Source organism: Oncorhynchus nerka, linkage group LG12 (assembly GCF_034236695.1).
Source record: "Oncorhynchus nerka isolate Pitt River linkage group LG12, Oner_Uvic_2.0, whole genome shotgun sequence".
In the NCBI taxonomy this organism is placed as follows: domain Eukaryota; kingdom Metazoa; phylum Chordata; class Actinopteri; order Salmoniformes; family Salmonidae; genus Oncorhynchus; species Oncorhynchus nerka.
The window spans coordinates 9,350,640-9,368,050 of NC_088407.1; the positions used below are offsets into that span (position 1 = coordinate 9,350,640).

Genomic DNA, 17,411 nt, shown 5'->3' on the forward strand with positions numbered 1-17,411 from the left:
GAATATCCCAGAGACTGTTTACTCCATCAGGCAGGGAATATCCCAGAGACTGTTTCCTCCATCGGGACAGGAATATCCCAGAGACTGTTTACTCCATCAGGCAGGGAATATCCCAGAGACTGTTTACTCAATCAGGCAGGGAATGTTCAGGAATCCAGAGACTGTTTCCTCCATCGGGACAGACTGGGAATATCCCAGAGACTGTTTACTCCATCAGGCAGGGAATATCCCAGAGACTGTTTTTACAGGGAATATCAATCAGGCAGGAATATCCCAGAGACTGTTTACTCCATCAGGACAGGAATATCCCAGAGACTGTTTGCTCCATCAGGCAGGAATATCCCAGAGACTGTTTACTCCATCAGGCAGGGAATATCCCAGAGACTGTTTACTCCATCCAGATATCCCAGAGACTGTTTACTCCATCAGGCAGGGAATATCCCAGAGACTGTTTACTCCATCAGGCAGGAATATGAATATCCCAGAGACTGTTTACTCAATCAGGCAGGGAATATCCCAGAGACTGTTTACTCCATCAGGCAGGGAATATCCCAGAGACTGTTTACTCCATCAGGCAGGGAATATCCCAGAGACTGTTTACTCAATCAGGCAGGGAATATCCCAGAGACTGTTTACTCAATCAGGCAGGGAATATCCCAGAGACTGTTTACTCCATCAGGCAGGGAATATCCCAGAGACTGTTTACTCCATCAGGCAGGAATATCCCAGAGACTGTTTAATATCCCAGAGACTGTTTACTCAATCAGGCAGGGAATATCCCAGAGACTGTTTACTCAATCAGGCAGGAATATCCCAGAGACTGTTACTCAATCAGGCAGGGAATATCCCAGGAATATCCAGAATATCCCAGACTGTTTACTCCATCAGGCAGGGAATATCCCAGAGACTGTTTACTCCATCAGGCAGGGAATATCCCAGAGACTGTTTACTCCATCAGGCAGGGAATATCCCAGAGACTGTTTCCCAGAGACTGTTTACTCCATCAGGCAGGGAATATCCCAGAGACTGTTTACTCCATCAGGCAGGGAATATCCCAGAGACTGTTTACTCCATCAGGCAGGGAATATCCCAGAGACTGTTTACTCCATCAGGCAGGGAATATCCCAGAGACTGTTTATCCATCAGGCAGGGAATATCCCAGAGACTGTTTACTCCATCAGGCAGGAATATCCCAGAGACTGTTTACTCCATCAGGCAGGGAATATCCCAGAGACTGTTTACTCCATCAGGCAGGGAATATGTTTACTCCATCAGGCAGGGAATATCCCAGAGACTGTTTACTCCATCAGGCAGGGAATATCCCAGAGACCTATTTACTGTTTCCATCAGGCAGGGAATATCCCAGAGACTGTTTTCTGTTTACTCCATCAGGCAGGGAATATCCCAGAGACTGTTTACTCCATCAGGCAGAGGAATATCCCAGAGACTGTTTACTCCATCAGGCAGGGAATATCCCAGAGACTGTTTACTCCATCAGGCAGGGAATATCCCAGAGACTGTTTACTCCATCAGGCAGGGAATATCCCAGAGACTGTTTACTCCATCAGGCAGGGAATATCCCAGAGACTGTTTACTCCATCAGGCAGGGAATATCCCAGAGACTGTTTACTCCATCAGGCAGGGAATATCCCAGAGACTGTTTACTCCATCAGGCAGGGAATATCCCAGAGACTGTTTCAGGCAGGGAATATCCCAGAGACTGTTTACTCCATCAGGCAGGGAATATCCCAGAGACTGAAGGGAATATCCCAGAGACTGTTTATCCCAGAGACTGTTTACATCAGGCAGGGAATATCAGGCAGGGAATATCCCAGTTTACTCCATCAGGCAGGAATATCCCAGAGACTGTTTACTCCATCAGGGAATATCCCAGAGACTGTTTACTCCATCAGGCAGGGAATATCCCAGGGAATATCCTCCAGAGACTGTTTACTCCATCAGGCAGGGAATATCCCAGAGACTGTTTACTCCATCAGGCAGGAATATCCCAGAGACTGTTTATCCATCAGGCAGGAATATCAGAGACTGTTTACTCCATCAGGGGAATATCCCAGAGACTGTTTTTCAGGCAGGGAATATCCCAGAGACTGTTTACTCCATCAGGCAGGGAATATCCCAGAGACTGTTTACTCCATCAGGCAGGGAATATCCCAGAGACTGTTTACTCCATCAGGCAGGGAATATCCAGAGACTGTTTACTCCATCAGGCAGGGAATATCCCAGAGACTGTTTACTCCATCCATCAGACTGCAGGGAATATCCCAGAGACTGTTTACTCCATCAGGCAGGAATATCCCAGAGACTGTTTACTCCATCAGGCAGGGAACTGTTTATCCCAGAGACTGTTTTCCTCAGGGAATCAGGTTTACTCCATCAGGAATATCCCAGAACTGTTTACTCCAGGGAATATCCAGACTGTTTACTCCATCAGGCAGGGAATATCCCAGAGACTGTTTTCCATCAGGCAGGGAATATCCCAGAGACTGTTTACTCCATCAGGACAGGAATATCCCAGAGACTGTTTACTCAATCAGGCAGGGAATATCCCAGAGACTGTTTACTCCATCAGGCAGGGAATATCCCAGAGACTGTTTCCTCCATCGGGACAGGAATATCCCAGAGACTGTTTACTCCATCAGGCAGGGAATATCCCAGAGACTGTTTACTCCATCAGGCAGGGAATATCCCAGAGACTGTTTACTCCATCAGGCAGGGAATATCCCAGAGACTGTTTACTCCATCAGGCAGGGAATATCCCAGAGACTGTTTACTCCATCAGGCAGGGAATTTACTCCATCAGGCAGGGAATATCCCAGAGACTGTTTCCTCCATCGGGACAGGAATATCCCAGAGACTGTTTACTCCATCAGGCAGGGAATATCCCAGAGACTGTTTACTCCATCAGGCAGGGAATATCCCAGAGACTGTTTACTCCATCAGGCAGGGAATATCCCAGAGACTGTTTACTCCATCAGGCAGGGAATATCCCAGAGACTGTTTACTCCATCAGGCAGGGAATATCCCAGAGACTGTTTACTCCATCAGGCAGGGAATATCCCAGAGACTGTTTACTCCATCAGGCAGGGAATATCCCAGAGACTGTTTCCTCCATCGGGACAGGAATATCCCAGAGACTGTTTACTCCATCAGGCAGGGAATATCCCAGAGACTGTTTACTCCATCAGGCAGGGAATATCCCAGAGACTGTTTACTCCATTCCATCAGGCAGGGAATATCCCAGAGACTGTTTCCTCCATCGGGACAGGAATATCCCAGAGACTGTTTACTCCATCAGGCAGGGAATATCCCAGAGACTGTTTACTCCATCAGGCAGGGAATATCCCAGAGACTGTTTACTCCATCAGGCAGGGAATATCCCAGAGACTGTTTACTCCATCAGGCAGGGAATATCCCAGAGACTGTTTACTCCATCAGGCAGGGAATATCCCAGAGACTGTTTACTCCTCAGGCAGGGAATTCCCAGAGACTGTTTACTCCATCAGGCAGGGAATATCCCACTGTTTACTCCATCAGAATATCCCAGAGACTGTTTACTCCATCAGGCAGGGAATATCAGGCCAGAGACTGTTTACTCCATCAGGCAGGGAATATCCCAGAGACTGTTTACTCCATCAGGCAGGGAATATCCCAGAGACTGTTTACTCCATCAGGCAGGAATATCCCAGAGACTGTTTCCTCCATCGGGACAGGAATATCCCAGAGACTGTTTACTCCATCAGGCAGGGAATATCCCAGAGACTGTTTACTCCATCAGGCAGGGAATATCCCAGAGACTGTTTACTCCATCAGGCAGGGAATATCCCAGAGACTGTTTACTCCATCAGGCAGGGAATATCCCAGAGACTGTTTACTCCATCAGGCAGGGAATATCCCAGAGACTGTTTACTCCATCAGGCAGGGAATATCCCAGAGACTGTTTACTCCATCAGGCAGGGAATATCCCAGAGACTGTTTCCTCCATCGGGGGAATATCCCAGAGACTGTTTACTCCATCCATCAGGAATATCCCAGAGACTGTTTACTCCATCAGGCAGGGAATATCCCAGAGACTGTTTCCTCCCGGGACAGGAAGAGACTGTTTACTCCATCAGGCAGGGAATATCCCAGAGACTGTTTACTCCATCAGGCAGGGAATATCCCAGAGACTGTTTACTCCATCAGGCAGGGAATATCCCAGAGACTGTTTACTCCATCAGTGAAATGCTGTAAGGTGTTGTGGCACAGCATTGTTAGTAATGGAATTATAATAATAATAATAATACATTTTACGAGCACAAAGCGGACTGCTACATCCTACAACAGTATATTAGCGCGTGTGTGTGTGACAGGTACTGCTGAGTTTAGCGGACAAATTAATGATCCATACAGTTCAATAAAACTGTCAGGACCTATAAAATAAGAAACCTGTTATTTCAGAAAAGACGTTGAAAATGATCAGAATACAACTCATTACTGTGAGTCGTTCTGATATCCAGGAAAAGAAGAACGTGATAAATACATTGACTCACCTCACTCCCGTATCACTCATCAAACAAACATCACGATTTAATGTGGGGGGTGTTCTGTTTTCTCTAAGAGAGAGAGAGAGAGAGAGAGAAGAGAGAGAGAGACAGAGAGAGAGAGAGAGAGAGAGACAGAGAGAGAGAGAGAGAGAGAGAGAGACAGAGAGACAGAGAGAGAGAGAGAGAGCGAGAGAGAGAGCGACAGAGTGAGAGAGAGACAGAGAGAGAGAGAGAGAGAGAGAGAGAGAGACATAAACAGAATGAAACAGACTTCTGGCCCTAAGTTAAGAAAACAACACTAGGTTTTGGACCCTTGAGTCACTTAAACCCCTTCTGGTTAAGTGGTCATTAGTGTAAACCATTGTGTTTGTGTGGGTGTTAAAACAATGCTGTTTGGTTGTGGTTGAAATTACAGTAAGTTTGGGAAATTTGTTTTTTTGGGGGGTGGGATGGGGGGTGATGACCGATAAGAATCCTGTCCGACTGTGGTTGGAGAATGACGTATTTTAGTCAGGTTCAGTCATATTACATCATTCAGTCATTTGATTGTTTACCCAGCTCTGGCTGTGTACAAGTGCACGTACACCACAAACGCCTATTACGAGGAGAGTTTTACAGAGAGAAAGTCAACTGTAGTGAGGGGAGTCCCTGATCTCCTCATAACTCTTAACTTTTGTTGTTATTGTTGTTGTTGTTGTTGTTGTTGCTGCTGTAGTTGTTGTTGTTGTTACTGCTGTAGTTGTTGTTGCTGCTGCTGTAGTTGTTGTTGTTGTTGTTACTGCTATAGTTGTTGTTGTTACTGCTGTAGTTGTTGTTGCTGCTGTAGTTGTTGTTGTTGCTGCTGTAGTTGTTGTTGTTGTTGTTACTGCTATAGTTGTTGTTGTTACTGCTGTAGTTGTTGTTACTGCTGTAGTTGTTGTTGCTGCTGCTGCTGTAGTTGTTGTTGTTGCTGCTGTAGTTGTTGTTGTTACTGCTGTAGTTGTTGTTGTTGCTGCTGTAGTTGTTGTTGTTACTGCTGTAGTTGTTACTGCTGTAGTTGTTTTTGTTACTGCTGTAGTTGTTACTGCTGTAGTTGTTGTTGTTACTGCTGTAGTTGTTGTTGCTGCTGTAGTTGTTGTTACTGCTGTAGTTGTTGTTGTTGCTGCTGTAGTTGTTGTTGTTACTGCTGTAGTTGTTGTTGTTACTGCTGTAGTTGTTGTTGTTACTGCTGTAGTTGTTGTTGTTACTGCTGTAGTTGTTGTTGTTGCTGCTGTAGTTGTTGTTGTTGTTGTTACTGCTATAGTTGTTGTTGTTACTGCTGTAGTTGTTGTTGTTACTGCTGTAGTTGTTGTTGCTGCTGCTGCTGTAGTTGTTGTTGTTACTGCTGTAGTTGTTGTTGTTACTGCTGTAGTTGTTGTTGTTGCTGCTGTAGTTGTTGTTGTTACTGCTGTAGTTGTTACTGCTGTAGTTGTTTTTGTTACTGCTGTAGTTGTTACTGCTGTAGTTGTTGTTGTTACTGCTGTAGTTGTTTTTACTGCTGTAGTTGTTGTTGTTACTGCTGTAGTTGTTGTTGTTACTGCTGTAGTTGTTGGTGTAGTTGTTGTTGTTGTTGCTGTAGTTGTTGTTGCTGTAGTTGTTGTTGTTGTTGCTTTAGTTGTTGTTGTTGCTGCTGTAGTTGTTGTTGTTGCTGCTGTAGTTGTTGTTGTTGTTACTGCTGTAGTTGTTGTTGTTGTTACTGCTGTAGTTGTTGTTGTTGCTGCTGTAGTTGTAGTTGTTGTTACTGCTGTAGTTGTTGTTGCTGCTGTAGTTGCTGCTGCTGCTGTAGTTGTTGTTGTTGCTGCTGTAGTTGTTGTTGTTACTGCTGTAGTTGTTGTTGTTGCTGCTGTAGTTGTTGTTGTTACTGCTGTAGTTGTTACTGCTGTAGTTGTTTTTGTTACTGCTGTAGTTGTTACTGCTGTAGTTGTTGTTGTTGCTGCTGTAGTGGTTGTTGTTACTGCTGTAGTTGTTGTTGTTACTGCTGTAGTTGTTGTTGTTACTGCTGTAGTTGTTGTTGTTACTGCTGTAGTTGTTTTTGTTACTACTGTAGTTGTTGTTGTTACTGCTGTAGTTGTTTTTGTTACTACTGTAGTTGTTGTTGTTACTGCTGTAGTTGTTGTTACTGCTGTAGTTGTTGTTTGCTGCTGCTGTAGTTGTTGTTGTTGCTGCTGTAGTTGTTGTTACTGCTGTAGTTGTTGTTGTTGCTGCTGTAGTTGTTGTTGTTACTGCTGTAGTTGTTGTTACTGCTGTAGTTGTTGTTGTTGTTGGTGTAGTTGTTGTTGTTGTTGCTAGAGTTGTTGTTGCTGTAGTTGTTGTTGTTGCTTTATTTGTTGTTGTTGTTGCTTTAGTTGTTGTTGTTGCTGCTGTAGTTGTTGTTGTTGCTGCTGTAGTTGTAGTTGTTGTTACTGCTGTAGTTGTTGTTGTTACTGCTGTAGTTGTAGTTGTTGTTACTGCTGTAGTTGTTGTTGTTGCTGCTGTAGTTGTTGTTGTTGTTGCTGTAGTTGTTGTTGTTGTTGTTGCTGTAGTTGTTGTTGTTGTTACTGCTGTAGTTGTTGTTGTTGTTACTGCTGTAGTTGTTGTTGTTGCTGCTGTAGTTGTTGTTGTTGTTACTGCTGTAGTTGTTGTTGTTGTTGTTGCTGTAGTTGTTGTTGTTGTTACTGCTGTAGTTGTTGTTGTTGTTACTGCTGTAGTTGTTGTTGTTGCTGCTGTAGTTGTAGTTGTTGTTACTGCTGTAGTTGTAGTTGTTGTTACTGCTGTAGTTGTTGTTGTTGCTGCTGTAGTTGTTGTTGTTACTGCTGTAGTTGTTACTGCTGTAGTTGTTGTTGTTGCTGCTGTAGTTGTTGTTGCTGCTGTAGTTGTTGTTGTTACTGCTGTAGTTGTTGTTGTTACTGCTGTAGTTGTTGTTGTTACTGCTGTAGTTGTTGTTGTTACTGCTGTAGTTGTTGTTGCTGCTGTAGTTGTTTTTGTTACTACTGTAGTTGTTGTTGTTACTGCTGTAGTTGTTGTTGTTACTGCTGTAGTTGTTTTTGTTACTACTGTAGTTGTTGTTGTTACTGCTGTAGTTGTTGTTGTTGCTGCTGTAGTTGTAGTTGTTGTTACTGCTGTAGTTGTTGTTGTTGTTGGTGTAGTTGTTGTTGTTGTTGCTAGAGTTGTTGTTGCTGTAGTTGTTGTTGTTGTTGTTGTTGTTGTTTTTGTTGTTGTTGTTACTGCTGTAGTTGTTGTTGTTGTTACTGCTGTAGTTGTTGTTGTTGTTGTTGCTGTAGTTGTTGTTGTTGTGCTGTAGTTGTTGTTGTTTACTGCTGTAGTTGTTGTTGTTGCTGCTGTAGTTTGTTGTTGTTACTGCTGTAGTTGTTGTTGCTGTTGTTGTTGTTGTTGTTACTGCTGTAGTTGTTGTTGCTGCTTGTTGTTGTTGTTAGTTGTTGTTGCTGCTGTAGTTGTTGTTACTGCTGTAGTTGTTGTTGTTGTTACTGCTGTAGTTGTTGTTGTTGTTACTGCTGTAGTTGTTGTTGTTACTGTTGTTGTTGTTGCTGCTGTAGTTGTTGTTGTTGTTGTTTGCTGTAGTTGTTACTGTTAGTTGTTACTGCTGTAGTTGTTGTTGCTGCTGTAGTTGTTGTTGTTACTGCTGTAGTTGTTGTTGTTACTGCTGTTGTTGTTGTTACTGTAGTTGTTGTTGTTACTGCTGTAGTTGTTGTTGTTACTGCTAGTTGTTGTTGTTGTTAGCTGTAGTTGTTGTTGTTACTGCTGTAGTTGTTGTTGTTGTTGGTGTAGTTGTTGTTGTTGCTGCTGTAGTTGTTCTTTAGTTGTTGTTGTTGTTGCTGTAGTTGTTGTTGTTTGTTAGTTGTTGTTGTTGCTGCTGTAGTTGTTGTTGTTGTTACTGCTGTAGTTGTTGTTGTTGTTGTTGCTGTAGTTGTTGTTGTTGTTACTGCTGTAGTTGTTGTTGTTGTTACTGCTGTAGTTGTTGTTGTTGCTGCTGTAGTTGTAGTTGTTGTTACTGCTGTAGTTGTTGTTGTTGTTGTTGCTGCTGTAGTTGTTGTTGTTGCTGCTGTAGTTGTTGTTGTTACTGCTGTAGTTGTTGTTGTTGCTGCTGTAGTTGTTGTTGTTACTGCTGTAGTTGTTACTGCTGTAGTTGTTTTTGTTACTGCTGTAGTTGTTGTTGTTGCTGCTGTAGTTGTTGTTGTTACTGCTGTAGTTGTTGTTGTTACTGCTGTAGTTGTTGTTGTTTGTTGCTGTAGTTGTTTTTGTTAGCTGTGTTGTTGTTGTTACTGCTGTAGTTGTTGTTGTTACTGTTGTTGTTGTTGTTTAGAGTTGTTGTTGCTGTAGTTGTTGTTGTTGCTTTATTTGTTGTTGTTGTTGCTTTAGTTGTTGTTGTTGCTGCTGTAGTTGTTGTTGCTGCTGTAGTTGTTGTTGTTGTTACTGCTGTAGTTGTTGTTGTTGTTGCTGTAGTTGTTGTTGTTGCTGTAGTTGTTGTTGTTGCTGCTGTAGTTGTTGTTGTTGCTGCTGTAGTTGTTGTTGTTGTTACTGCTGTAGTTGTTGTTGTTGCTGTAGTTGTTGTTGTTGTTACTGCTGTAGTTGTTGTTGTTGTTACTGCTGTAGTTGTTGTTGTTGCTGCTGTAGTTGTAGTTGTAGTTGTTGTTGCTGCTGTAGTTGTTGTTGCTGCTGTAGTTGTTGTTGCTGCTGTAGTTGTTGTTGTTACTGCTGTAGTTGTTACTGCTGTAGTTGTTGTTGTTACTGCTGTAGTTGTTGTTGTTACTGCTGTAGTTGTTGTTGTTACTGCTGTAGTTGTTTTTGTTACTACTGTAGTTGTTGTTGTTACTGCTGTAGTTGTTGTTGTTGTTGGTGTAGTTGTTGTTGTTGCTGTAGTTGTTGTTGTTGCTTTAGTTGTTGTTGTTGTTGCTTTAGTTGTTGTTGTTGCTGCTGTAGTTGTTGTTGTTGCTGCTGTAGTTGTTGTTGTTGTTACTGCTGTAGTTGTTGTTGTTGCTGTAGTTGTTGTTACTGCTGTAGTTGTTGTTGTTGTTACTGCTGTAGTTGTTGTTGTTACTGCTGTAGTTGTAGTTGTTGTTACTGCTGTAGTTGTTGTTGCTGCTGTAGTTGTTGTTGTTACTGCTGTAGTTGTTGTTGTTACTGCTGTAGTTGTTGTTGTTGCTGCTGTAGTTGTAGTTGTTGTTACTGCTGTAGTTGTTGTTGCTGCTGTAGTTGTTGTTGTTGTTACTGCTGTAGTTGTTGTTGTTACTGCTGTAGTTGTTGTTGTTACTGCTGTAGTTGTTGTTGTTGTTACTGCTGTAGTTGTAGTTGTTGTTGCTGCTGTAGTTGTTGTTGTTGTTACTGCTGTAGTTGTTGTTGTTGTTGCTGCTGTAGTTGTTGATGTTACTGCTGTAGTTGTTGTTGTTGCTGCTGTAGTTGTTGATGTTACTGCTGTAGTTGTTGTTGTTGCTGTAGTTGTAGTTGTTGTTACTGCTGTTGTTGTTGTTGCTGCTGTAGTTGTCGTTGTTGTTACTGCTGTAGTTGTTGATGTTGCTGCTTAGTTGCTGTTGTTGTTTGCTGGTGAGTTGTTGGCTTTAGTTGTTGTTGACTGAGTTGTTGTTAGTGTGTTTGCTGTGGTTGTTACAGGGCTGAGTTGTAGTTGAAAACCAGTTGTGTTGTTTGCTGCTTTTAGGTTCTGCTGAGTTTACTGCATTGTTGTTACTGCTGTAGTTGTTGTTACTGCTTAGTTGTTACTGCTGTAGTTGTTGTGTGTAGTTGTTACTGCTGTAGTTGTTGTTGTTGCTGCTGTTGTTGTTACTGCTGTAGTGTTGTTGTTACTGCTGTGTGTGTTGTTACTGCTGTAGTTGAGTTGTTTCATAGTGAAGTAGTCAGAGTTGTTGAGTCCCAGGTTTTTCTCATGTAAACTTCAACATGTTACTCATCTGTTGTTGTTACTGCTCAGTTGTTGTTGTTGCTCTTTAGTTGTTGTTGTTGCTGCTGTAGTTGTTGTTGTTCTTGTAGTTGTTGTTTCTGTAGTTGTTGTTGTTGCTGCTGTAGTTGTTGTTGTTGCTCTGTAGTTGTTGTGTTACTTGTGGTTGTTGTTACTGCTGTAGTTGTTGTTGTTGCTGCTGTAGTTGTTGTTGTTGCTGCTGTAGTTGTTGTTGTTACTGCAGTTGTTGTTACTGCAGTTGTTGTTACTGCTGTAGTTGTTGTTGTTACAGCTGTAGTTACTGCTGTAGTTGTTGTTAGCCAGTTGTTGTTAGACAGAGTTGTTGTTGTTGCTGCTGTAGTTGTTGTTGTTGCTGCTGTAGTTGTTGTTGTTGCTGCTGTAGTTGTTGTTGTTACTGAGTTGTTACTGCTGTAGTTGAGTTACTGCTAGTTGTTGTTGTTACCTATAGTTGTTGTTCTGCTGTAGTTGTTGTTGTTACTGCTCAAACCCAAGTTACCTGAGTTGTTGTTGTTGCTGCTGTAGTTGTTGTTGTTGCTGCAGTCAGTTGGTTGTTGCTGCTCAGTTGTTGTTGTTACTGCAGTTGATGTTACTGCTGCAGTTGTTGTTGTTACAAAAGAAATAATTCCAATAAGTTGTTGTTAATCAGTTGTTGTTGAACTGCAATCAAACAACTTGTTTTTACAACAGTTGGAAGTTGTTCAACTGTAGTTGTTGTTGTTATCTGCTGTAGTTGTTGTTGTTGCTGCTGTAGTTGCTTGTTGTTGCTGCTGTAAACAGAGAATATGAATTGTCTGATTATCTGTTACTCTGTCAGTTGTTGTTGCTGCTGTAGACAGATCCTGTAGTTGTTGTTGTACAGGCTGAGTGTTGTTACTGCTGTAGTTGTTGTAGAAACTGCTGTAGCAGACATAAAAAGACAGTTGTTGTTACCCAAAGTTGTTGGAGCTGTAGTTGTGTTGTCACTGTTTTACCAGAGGTTTTTGCTGTAGTTGTTTTTACTGCTGTAGTTGTTGTTGTTGTTGCTGCTTTAGTTGTTGATGTTGTTATTGTTGCTGATGTTGTTTGGGTGATGGCTGATAGGAGACTGAAGTGGAGTGTGTTGTTGGGCAGGGAAGAGGAGGGAAAACCAATTGTCATTGTTTAATAATTAGGTCATGATTTCATTCAACTGTTTACCCGATGTCTAGTCTGACGTTAGTGTGTTTGTGCAGTATGTGTGTGTGTGTGTGTGTGTGTATTAATGACAATTTCATAGTGAAGATAATAGTCCCAGGTCTCATGTAAATATATGTCTCATATATAAGGATAATACTGTCCTCTCTTTCTGTGTGTGTATATGTATAATATGTCTTGGGTGTTTCTGTCTTGGGTATTTTTGGGGTATATATATAATATTCCTGCATGTTTGTGAGAGACAGACACACAGATATACGATATATAGAATAGACATAGCCAGATATAGACATATATATATAATATTCCTCAGAGATATATATACATATATATATAATATTCCTCACCTATATTCAAGTCTCCAATTATAAATATTCAAACCCAAGATATATATACATATCAGTCAGCTGGTGTTACCTCACCAACCAAGATGACACCAGCACTGCTTCAAAAGAAATAATTCCAATAAGCAAAATAATCATGAACCAATCAAACAACTCTTATTTACAACATTGGAAAAACTCAACAAAATCCCAAAGCCGATTAAATTGCTATCTGACCCTAAACAGAGAATATGAATTGTCTGATTATCTCTACTCTGTCAGAGATACGAAGCAGAGACAGATCCTTACCAAGTACAGGCTGAGTGACCACCGATTGGCAATAGAAACCGGCAGACATAAAAAGACATTGCTACCCAAAGAGGAGCGTGTATGTGGTCACTGTACCAGAGGAGAGGTAGAGACAGAGATGCACTTTCTCCTTTACTGGGATAAATATTCCTCACGATATATATATATATAATATTCCTCACGATATATATATATATATATAGATAATATTCCTCACGATATATATATATATATATATAATATTCCTCACGATATATATACATATATAGATAATATTCCTCACGATATATATATATATATATATAATATTCCTCACGATATATATATATATAGATAATATTCCTCACGATATATATATATATATATATAATATTCCTCACGATATATATAGATAATACATATATATATATATATATAGATAATATTCCTCACGATATATATATATATATATATAATATTCCTATATATATACATATATATAATATTCCTCACGATATATATACATATATATAGATAATATTCCTCACGATATATATACATATATATATAATATTCCTCACGATATATATATATATATATATATAATATTCCTCACGATATATATATATATATATAATTTTCCTCACGATATATATATATATATATATAATATTCCTCACGATATATATATATATATATATATATATATATATATATAATATTCCTCACGATATATATATATATATATATATATATAGATAATATTCCTCACGATATATATATATATATATATATATATATAATATTCCTCACGATATATATACATATATATATAATATTCCTCACGATATATATATATATATATAGATAATATTCCTCACGATATATATACATATATATATAATATTCCTCACGATATATATACATATATATATAATATTCCTCACGATATATATATAATATTCCTTCCTCCTCAAGAGAATCATTATTCGCAAAAATCTTATTTAGCCCAGAGGAAAAAAACTAAAAATATACTCATGAGGTGTAGGAGCAACGGCTCCTCTTGTGTAGGACCAACCGTTGGTCCTACAAGTGGTTCAGGAGTCTAATTGTATAGGAGTAGAAGCTATTTAGGAGCCTCTTGGACCAAGACTTGGTGCTCCGGTACCACTTGCCACACGGTAGCAGAGAGAACCTGTCTATGGCTAGGGTGGCTGGAGTCTTTGATAATTGGTCCATAACCCTCTGTAGTGCCTTGCGGTCAGTGGCCGAGTAGATGCCATACCAGTCAGTGATGGAACCAGTCAGGATGCTCTCGATGGTGCAGCTGCAAAACCTTTTGAGGATCTGAGGACCCATTCCAAATCTTTTCAGTATCCTGAGGGCGAATAGGTTTTGTCATGCCCTCTTCATTAATGTCTTGGTGTGCTTGGACCATGCTTGGTTTGTTGGTGATGTGGACGCTAAGGAATTTGAAGCTCTCAACCTGCTCCACCACCACCCTTCGATGAGAATGGGGGCGTGCTCGATCCTCCTTTTCCTGTAGTTCACTATCAGCTCCTTTGTCTTGATCACGTTGAGGGAGAGGTTGTTGTCCTGGCACCACACGACCAGATCTCTGACCTCCTCCCTATAGGCTGTCTCTTTGTTGTCGGTAATCAGGCTGGTGTCATCAGCAAACTTAATGATGGTGTTGGAGTCGTGCCTAGCTGTGCAGTCATGAGTGAACAGAGAGTACAGGAAGGGGCTGAGAACGCACCCCTGAGGGGCCCCTCTGTTGAGGATCAGTGTGACGGATGTGTTGTTACCTACTCTTACCACCTGGGGGTGGCCCATCAGGAAGTCCAGGTTCCAGTTGCAGAGGGAGGTGTTTAGTCCCAGGGTCTTTAGCTTACTGATGAGCTTTGAGGGCACTATGGTGTTGAATGCTGAGCTGTAGTCAATTCATATAATTCTCACATAGGTGTTCCTTTTGTCCAGGTGGGAAAGGGCAGTGTGGAGTGCAATAGAGATTGCATCATCTGTGGATCTGTTGGGTAGGTATGCAAATTGGATTTGGTCTAGGGTGGTGTTGATGTGAGCAATAAACAGCCTTTCGAAGCATTTCATGGCTATAGATGTTAGTGCCAGTAGTCATTTAGACAAGTTACCTTCGTGTTCTTTGGCACAGGGACTATGGTGGTCTGCTTGAAACATTTTGGTATTACGGACTCAGACGGGGAGACGTTGAATAAGTCAGTGAAGACACTTTTTTTTTGTTTTAATTTTTATTTCACCTTTATTTAACCAGGTAGGCAAGTTGAGAACAAGTTCTCATTTACAATTGCGACCTGGCCAAGATAAAGCAAAGCAGTTCGACAGATACAACGACACAGAGTTACACATGGAGTAAAACAAACATACAGTCAATAATACAATATAAACAAGTCCATATACAATGTGAGCAAATGAGGAGAGAAGGGAGGTAAAGGCAAAAAAGGCCATGGTGGCAAAGTAAATACAATATAGCAGGTAAAACACTGGAATGGTAGTTTTGCAATGGAAGAATGTGCAAAGTAGAAATAAAAATAATGGGGTGCAAAGGAGCAAAATAAATAAATTAATTAAATACAGTTGGGAAAGAGATAGTTGTTTGGGCTAAATTATAGGTGGGCTATGTACAGGTGCAGTAATCTGTAAGATGCTCTGACAGTTGGTGCTTAAAACTAGTGAGGGAGATAAGTGTTTCCAGTTTCAGAGATTTTTGTAGTTCGTTCCAGTCATTGGCAGCAGAGAACTGGAAGGAGGCGGCCAAAGAAAGAATTGGTTTTGGGGGTGACTAGAGAGATATACCTGCTGGAGCGTGTGCTACAGGTGGGAGATGCTATGGTGACCAGCGAGCTGAGATAAGGGGGGACTTTACCTAGCAGGGTCTTGTAGATGACATGGAGCCAGTGGGTTTGGCGACGAGTATGAAGCGAGGGCCAGCCAACGAGAGCGTACAGGTCGCAATGGTGGGTAGTATATGAGGCTTTGGTGACTAAACGGATTGCACTGTGATAGACTGCATCCAAATGCCAGTTGGTCAGCGCATGCTCAGAGTACCCGTCTGGGTAATCCATCTGGCCCTGTGGCCTTGTGAATGTTGACCTGTTTTGAAGGTCTTACTGACATCGGCTGCGAGGAGAGCGTAATCACACAGTCGTCCTGAACAGCTGATGCTCTCGTGCATGTTTCGGTGTTACTTGCCTCGAAGTAGTTTAGCTCGTCTGGTAGGCTTGTGTCACTGGGCAGCTCTCAGCTGTGTTTCTCTTTGTTGCCTGTAATAGTTTGCAAGAACTGACACATCTGACGAGCCTTTGCGCCGACTGATGTGGTGTACTCCTCAATGCCATCGGAGGAATCCTGGAACATATTTCAGTCTGTAAAACTGTCCTGTAGTTTATTAATCTGCTTAATCTTTTCACTTCTTTATAGACCGAGTCACTGGTGCATTCTGCTTTCATTTTTGCTTGTAAGCAGCAATCAGGAGGATAGAAATATAGTCAGATTTGCAAAATGGAGGGCGAGGGAGAGCTTTGTACGTGTCTCTGTGTGTGGAGTGTGTGGAGTGAAGTGTGGAGTGACGGTGGTCTAGAATTGTTTTCCCTCTGGTTGCACATGTAACATGCTGGTAGAAGTTTCTCTGCATGAAGGATCGGACCCTTTTTGTCAATTTCTGCCTAAAATTACATACCGAAATCTAACTGCCTGTAGCTCAGGCCCTGAAGCAAGGATATGCTGATTATTATTGGTACCATTTGAAAGGAAACACTTTGAAGGTTATGGAAATGCGAAAGGAGAATATAACACAATAGATCTGGTAAAACATAATACAAAGAAGAAAAAAATACGTTATTTTGTATTTTTTATTTCCATCCTCTTTGAAATACAAGAGAAAGACCATAATGTATTATTCCAGCCCAGGTGCAATTTCGATTTTGGCCACTAGATGGCATCGATGTATGTGGGAAGTTTTAGACTGATCCAATGAACCATTGCATTTTTCAAAAGTGGGTTTACAAGTTTTCAAGTTTTCAAGTTTTCAACTTTCAAAGCAGAATTCCTTTTCCATCGTTCCACAAATTGCAGTTTTCCAAACAAATTGCAGTTTTCCAAACTGCAATCCAAACAGTTTTTAAACCATTTTCTTGCAAATTGCAGTGTGTCAAAGCAGAATTCCTTTTCCATCGTTCCACAAATTCATTTTCTTGCTTTGCGTCTATACTTTTATCTAAAAAACACCATTTGATACACAAGACCGAGTTGTGGTCACAGTTGTGGTCAATTTACAGATGATTATAATTATGTATTGGGCACTGCTCTGCTCTGACATACAGTTGAAGTCTGAAGTTTACATACACTTAGGTTGGAGTCATTAAAAGCTCATTTTCAACCACTCCACAAATCTCTTGTTAACAAACTATAGTTTTGGCAAGTCGGTTAGGACAGCTACTTTGTGCTTGACAAGTCATTTTTCCAACAATTGTTTACAGACAGATTATTTAACTTATAATTCATTGTATCACAATTCCAGTGAAGTTGACTGTGCCTTTAAACAGCTTGGAAAATTCCAGAAAATTATGTCATGGCATTAGAAGCTTCTGAAACGCTAATTTACATAATTTGAGTCAGTTGGAGGTGTACCTGTGGATTTATTTCAAGGCCTACCTTCAAACTCAGTGCCTCTTTGCTTGACATCACGGGAAAATCAAAACAAATCAGCCATGACCTCAGAAAAACAATTGCGGACCTCCACAAGTCTGGTTCATCCTTGGGAGCAATTTCCAAATGCCTGAAGGTACCACGTTCATCTGTACAAACAATAGTACACAAGTATAAACACCATGGGATCAGGCAGCCGTCATACCGCTCACAAAGGAGACGCGTTCTGTCTCCTAGAGATGAACGTACTTTGGTGTGAAAGTGCAAATCAATCACAGAACAACATCAAAGGACCTTGTGAAGATGCTGGAGGAAACAGGCACAAAAGTATCAATTTACACAGTAAAACGAGTCCTATATCGACATAACCTGAAAGGCCGCTCAGCAAGGAAGAAGCCACTGCTCCAAAACCGCTATAAAAAAAGCCAGACTACGGTTTGCAACTTCACATGGGGACAAAGATCATACTTTTTG

The 17,411-nt window shown here is 41.0% G+C and overlaps 1 protein-coding gene and 1 pseudogene across 1 annotated transcript; both read right to left on the reverse strand.

Moving 5' to 3' along the window:
- Positions 1 to 5,210: 5,210 nt before the first annotated feature.
- Positions 5,211 to 6,002, reverse strand: LOC135574412 (GATA zinc finger domain-containing protein 14-like; the record flags this gene model as incomplete). The annotated part of the gene is made up of 1 exon (XM_065026005.1): positions 5,211 to 6,002. A coding segment is annotated over one exon (792 nt), but the record flags the coding sequence as incomplete, so codon positions are not given.
- A 141-nt stretch (positions 6,003 to 6,143) lies between these two features.
- Positions 6,144 to 13,613, reverse strand: LOC135574413 (putative uncharacterized protein DDB_G0286901; annotated as a pseudogene).
- Between the last annotated feature and the right edge of the window lie 3,798 nt (positions 13,614 to 17,411).